This window comes from Natrix helvetica (assembly GCF_964273705.1).
Source record: "Natrix helvetica genome assembly, chromosome: 2".
Lineage (NCBI taxonomy): Eukaryota > Metazoa > Chordata > Lepidosauria > Squamata > Natricidae > Natrix > Natrix helvetica.
In genome coordinates this window covers 93047809-93053808 of record NC_138552.1, presented here as the reverse complement: position 1 = coordinate 93053808, position 6000 = coordinate 93047809, and the positions used below count along the sequence as shown (strand labels likewise).

Sequence of the window (6000 nt, the reverse complement as noted above, 5' to 3'; positions counted from 1 at the left end):
ATGTCACTCCTAGTCCTTCTTTTCACTACAGCTATTTCCCTGCTAAATATTAGACTACACTATTAAACTGTATGCAGTTGTGGGAAGAAATGTCCATCTGGGTTCAGTTCCAAATGGGAAGAAAGACACTGGAAACATGGAAGCTGTTTGGGAAGATGGTTTAATGGTGGACAGGACCAAATGGTTTGAGGTCCTGGGGAATTGAGCACATGGAGAGAGAGAGAGAGAGAGAGTATATATTGAGCATATGGAGAGAGAGAGAGAGAGAGAGAGAGAGAGAGAGAAATTTGTGCTGATAAATAAAGGGAGACTAGTATAGATCTATTTCAAGCTATTTAGCTCTCATCAGCTAGCCATACCTTACTGGGATTTGAACCTGGGCTGTATATATACTCTCTCTCTCTCTTTCAGGCTCCATTTTAGAGCTTCCTGTTCCTGTGTAAGGGCAGATATCCTGATTGATTGTCAGACTCCCATGGGGTCATGCAGGGGTAACTTTGTAGGTTGTCTGGAGTCCCAGGCTTGGTTGACTCTTGCTGGGTGATGATGTAATTAAGAGGGTTTGGGGCAATTCCTATTATGGCTGAGGGCTAATCCTACTTTTGTAGGATCTTGGGTGAGGGTATTTGTTTATGAATAGACCTAGCTATATCTTTATTTCTTAAGTGCTGACATCTGCTGTGGGCTATTGAGGAGAGTGGGGCCTATTAAAAGTGTGTCTGCTTCCTGCCTAAAAAAACATGTTTCTCCATTTCTCATCCAGGGAAATATAATATTCTGCCTTTTTAATATTTCCTAGACTATTTCATTCTTCAAGGAGAAGGGTGGGTGCTAACTTTCTACGCAGTCATACTGCATACATATGTCACTATTTGCCCATTGAAAAACAATACATAAATTTAACTTCTTGACGGTAATTTGAGAAAGATGTCTTTATTTTTTCAAATTTTTATCCTGCCTTTTTTCATATAGAACTCATGGTAATGAACATACTAATACTACTTTTTTTTAAAAAAATATTTTTATTATTTACATATAAGTATATCGAACACAGTGTGACCGTCTTGGCATTTCATCCACCATAGAAACCAAAGTGAAAGACAAATAACATATACACTATACACAATTATACAATTATTTTTGATCTATTCATTCTAATACATATATAATATCTCATTTCAGGTCTACTTAGCCTATTTTTCACATAAAACCCATGGTAATGAACATATTAATACAACTACTTCTATTTTCCCCAACAAGAACAACCCCACAGGGTGAGCTGGGCTGAGGGAGAAAAACTGGCTCAACCAGTCATCAAGCTGCTTTTCATCTCAAGGCAGGACTAAAACTCAAGTCTCCTGCTGTCTAGGCCAGCTCCTTAACTATTACACTTAAATGCGCTCTCATTTTAGTATCATCATTTTATCACACCTTTATTGTTATCATTTATTTATATGTATTTAATATATTTAATCTTAAATGTAAAAAATTAAAATTCTGATACCTTTTAGAAGATATTTCATAACTGATCATAACAAAGTAACTCCTAGATTAGTGAATTCTCCTAGACTTACAGTTGATAAATGGGCAGATGAAGTTTGATCAGAAGTGATTTTGCCTAGCTTTGATGTGCTGTTGAAAGAAATGTCCTTCTGGGTTCGGCTCCAAGTGGGGAAAAAGACACTGGAGACATGGAGGCTGCTTGGAAAGATGGTTTAATGGTGGACAGGACCACATGGCTTGAGCCCTGAACAGAAAAGGTGATCACATGCTTCAATGTTGATGGAGAAGAAGAGAAGGGAAGAGAAGGGCAGAGAAAGGGCTTGCAGGGCTTTTTATAATCTGTTCAGTCCCACCTCTCTGTTTCCTGTTCCTGTGTAAGAAATGTATTCTGATTGGTTGCCAGACTCACATGGGCCCATGCAAGGGCAACCCTCTAGGCTGTTTTGAATTCAGGTTTGATTGAGTTCAGATGCCATGTGGTCAGTTGAGTAAAGGCTTATTATCATGCCTTCATTGTCACTGCCAGAACTCTACACCCATCCCCCTGGAGCTGAACTCTTTATTATGTAAAGTGGACTAGCTTGGCCTTCTTAATGGCCCATTGACAAAGTGGGGATGGGCAGGAAGCTGCAGGAATTTACTCTGTGTTTAAAATGTGTTTCTCCCTTTTTCACATCCAGGAAAATATAATATTCTGCCTTATCAATATTTCCTAGGATATTTCATTTTTCTGGGAGAGGGCTAGGTGATAACTTCCTACAGTGCCAACAGCAGCCAGTCCTGGAGCAGCAGGATCTGGCTTGTGACTCATGTCTGCATCATTACTTGATTAGACTTGTGTTGTGTGCTTTGGATGGGTTGCCACCGTAGACCATTTGGAAACTGCAGTTGGTTCAAACTGCTTCTTGTTGACTAGTGTAAGCATATTATTTGCAAAATAAATATATTGCAGCTGCTTTCCAGGAATAATGGGGTCCCCTCTCCAATAGCCCACCAGAAATCTCTAAAGACCCAACTTTTGCAGAGGGCTTTTCAAGAATTAGGAGAATTGGATGTCTTTTAAAAGTGATTATTGTGTACTATAATTATTACGTATGAGAAAGTACTGTGCTTTGAGGTTTTATTTTAAGATTCTGTTGCATTCCATACTGTACCAAATATTGTTGCATTTTACTATTCGAACTATACGGTGCATTTTTAACATATTCCAATGTGTAGTTTTACTGTAAGAGGTGAAGATTTGACAGCATACAAAAATGAGAAAGTTGCTTACACATGTACATGTTTTTTTCTAAATTTTACTCAGTCAGGAAATAAGTGCAATCAAACAGTGGAAAAACTTTCAAGATAAATGTTGCGACATAACTTAAACTGTGTACTCGGAAGAATGTGTTTCCCTGTAGTTTACATTTCTGTCCTCATTGGTGAGGATCGATCTATCTATCCGTCGAAAAAAGAGCAATGCCCTTAGCTCGCACTCCCCCTCTCCCTGCCCCCTCCCCCGCTGCTCTGGTTGCCGCCTGTTGTTGCTGCCTCCGAATAGCTCAGGCGAAGCGACCTTCCAGGCAGCCGCGCGCATCTTCTTGCATTTTTTTTCTCTCCTCACATTCTCGGGCACGTTCAGTCACGCGCCCAGGGCACGAGCGCTGTTCGACCAAGTCTCCAACGGCCGGGGCAAAGCCAGCTGCGCGCACCTCTTTGCGTGCTTCCCCATTTCTCTCTCTCTCTTTCTCTCCCCCCCCCCCAACGCGCAGATCCCGGAGGCCCAGCGGAGGGGCGGGGAAAGAAGAGGCGGAGGAGAAGCAGGGCGTCGAACGTCTTGTCACGCATGCGCGTGGCCGGCAACCCCGCCCCCCGTCCGCCCCTCCTTTTTCTCGTTTTCTTCCTGAGAGAGCGGCTGTTCGGCTCCCTTTCCCTTCCCTTCCCCCTCACCCTGTCCCGTCCCTCGCCGCTTCCTTCCTCCTGTCTTGCCATGGATGGGTGAGTACCTGCCTCGCCCCGGCCGTTGCGGATTCTCTCCGCCGTTCGCGGAGGAACAGGAGGCGAAAAGACCCCCCCTCCCCTTTCCTTCCCCTTCAGTTTCGCGTGGCCGTCCTACATTCGGTGGCGGCTAATCGAGGCTCCGGACGATGCACAGCTTGAGGGGTCTGCTAGGCGGCGGGGCAAGGCGGAGTAAGACGCCAAGGGGAAGAGGGCGAGGGAGCAAATGAGACCTCGGCTATTAAGCGAGGAAGTGAAACCCGTGGGGCGGGGGCGTCGTTCCTCCTGCCCTTGGACTAACATGCCCATCGTCCACTCCCCCGAAGGCGCGGGTGACGGAAGCTGTGGTCTTGGGAGTCTTCACCCGGAATAGGACTTTAGTGGAGTCGTCGAGAATCGAGTTCCACCGCCCCTCGTTTTCTTCCGCCTCCCTTCCTCGGAACCCGGGCAGCGAGCGATCCCCGGAGTTTGTTTTATTTATTTATTTATTTTAACCTCGCTTCCCGGTAGGCGTGGGAAGGCGAGGAAGGAGAAAAGAAATCCGGGTTTATAAACGGCGGTGTGGGTTTTTCCACCCCTCCTTTGATGAGGGCGAGGCGAAAATGAAGACGCGATCTTAACTTTGCTCAGGTGTGGCCGGCCGGCGCCCATAAACCCAGCCCTTAAACTTCTCGCCCAATTTGGAATTGGGTCCCTCGGTGGCCTTTTGTCTCCGTAGAAGAAAAAACTAGGAGGGGGGGGTTGGAGAAATAAATAAATGAAAAGCAAATAAAAAGCAGGCGATCTCTCTCCCTTTTCCTTCCCACTCCGCTTCCTCTTCCTCTTCGATTGCGACAATAAAAGGGCGAAAGAGTTCTCTGACTTTTACTTCTTCCTCCTTTCCTTCCTTCTTTCCCCACCCCTCCACCCGCGATTGTCAGGTGTGGCTTTTCGACTTCATCGAGTTCTGCTTACAGGAGTTGCCGCCGGTTGGATCGTTTTCAGAGTTGTGCGCTTTGGCTTAGAGGTGCAAACAAATGTTGGTGTGTGTGTGTGTGTGTGTGTGTGTGTAAGTAAGGGAACAGTTTGCGAAGCAGGCGAACGTGGTCTCGAGGATGGGAGGGTCCCCCACCGAGAGTGAGGAGAGTTGTCGAAGCGCGTCACGCCTTTCCAACCACCGGAGAGAACGCAACCAGGAAATCGAGAGCGCCGCCTTAAAGTTAAAAGGTGGCAGACAGGCCCGAGAAAAGACGGCAAAACTCGACTCTTTTTCCAAGTGTGTGTGGTGGTTCCCCCCCTTTCCCCCCGCCCGAGCAGCAGCTTTCCATAGTATATTGCACTGCCGGCAGGGACGGCTGATAAAGCCTGCAAGTGTGAGCTTGATTTTTGAGCTGATGAAATCTGTTAACTAGGAGTTGATTGGAACTCTCTCTCATAGCCATGAAAGTTAGACCTTTTTTGGAGGGCTGATAAAATGTTTTAAATACAGTAATGGCTGAAAGATAGCTGCTCGTACCCTGGTCTTTGTGCTTCTGTCTTGAGTTTTACTTATTTATTCCATTTCTAAAGCTCCTCATCTAAGCCAAGCAACTCAGGTGGCTGACAGTTCTAAAACTATAAAACAGCTAACACAACACAACACAACAATAAAAGCATCCAAAAATAGCTTCTGCTCTATTGACTGTTTTTATCATTCATTGAAGTATGTATTTTAAGTTTTGAGAAGCAACATTAATTAGGTATCTCTTTCCGAGATAGGATTTCTAGTATTCTGAACATAATTTTCACACTAATTATTTGAATGTTGTTTGCTTGAGGTGTCACAGTTTTGGTAAGAAAATAGGATTAGAAACATTTGTGTAGGTTTTCTGTTCTGATTTAGTAATACTACAATCTCTCTTCACATTTATCTAAGCAAGGAAGTATCTTAAGTATAACGAATTTAATTTATTGGTAGTGACCATTAGGTCTAAACAAATGTGAAAATTTATTTTCAAGCCTTACTGAATGTAGGAATATTGCAAATGGTATTACTACTTTTTGTTTAAGACTGCATTGCTATAACAATTTACTTGAAGAAATAATTAGGGATGTAATATGAGATAATATGAAGAGGTAGGTGTATAATTTTAGTATAGGTTAAATAACTCCAAAACTTATTAAATTTATGTTCTTAATCTGTAATTCTTATATAGAAATTCAATGGCATCTTGAAATTACTGGGTTATCTTTATTGCACATTAATTTCTTTTAATTGAGCATGTTGAACATTGTATTGTAAAAACATAATATTTCATATTCTATTATGAGAAGCTGAACATATAACATATCATCTTGGAAATTTTAAGGAGGTATATCAATTATATGATTAGACCATGTTGAATTTTATTTCTAAAAAAATTCCAAACATTTTTTTGAAATACGGCATTTCCCTTTGTTAGCTGGGTTTGGTATTAGTACAAACATTTTCTTTAGGAAATAGAAAACACTAATACGATTAGTTCACACTAATTTCCTTGCTTTTTTACTCTTATCTTT

General features: G+C 42.8%; 1 protein-coding gene across 3 annotated transcripts in view; it reads left to right on the top strand.

The window, feature by feature from the left end:
• Nucleotides 1–3373: 3373 nt before the first annotated feature.
• PTBP3 (polypyrimidine tract binding protein 3) overlaps nt 3374–6000 on the top strand; it is a 75556-nt gene continuing 72929 nt past the window's right edge. The window contains exon 1 of one of the 3 annotated variants that reach the window (XM_081942144.1): nt 3374–3483. Coding sequence is in view for 2 of the 3 variants with exons in the window: in XM_081942143.1 (XP_081798269.1) it covers nt 4500–4517 (18 nt within the window). In the remaining variant the exon portion in view is untranslated. Of the gene's footprint in view, nt 3484–3533; nt 4518–6000 lie in introns of those variants that run through there. The other 2 variants (XM_081942142.1, XM_081942143.1) reach the window with 2 other exon arrangements.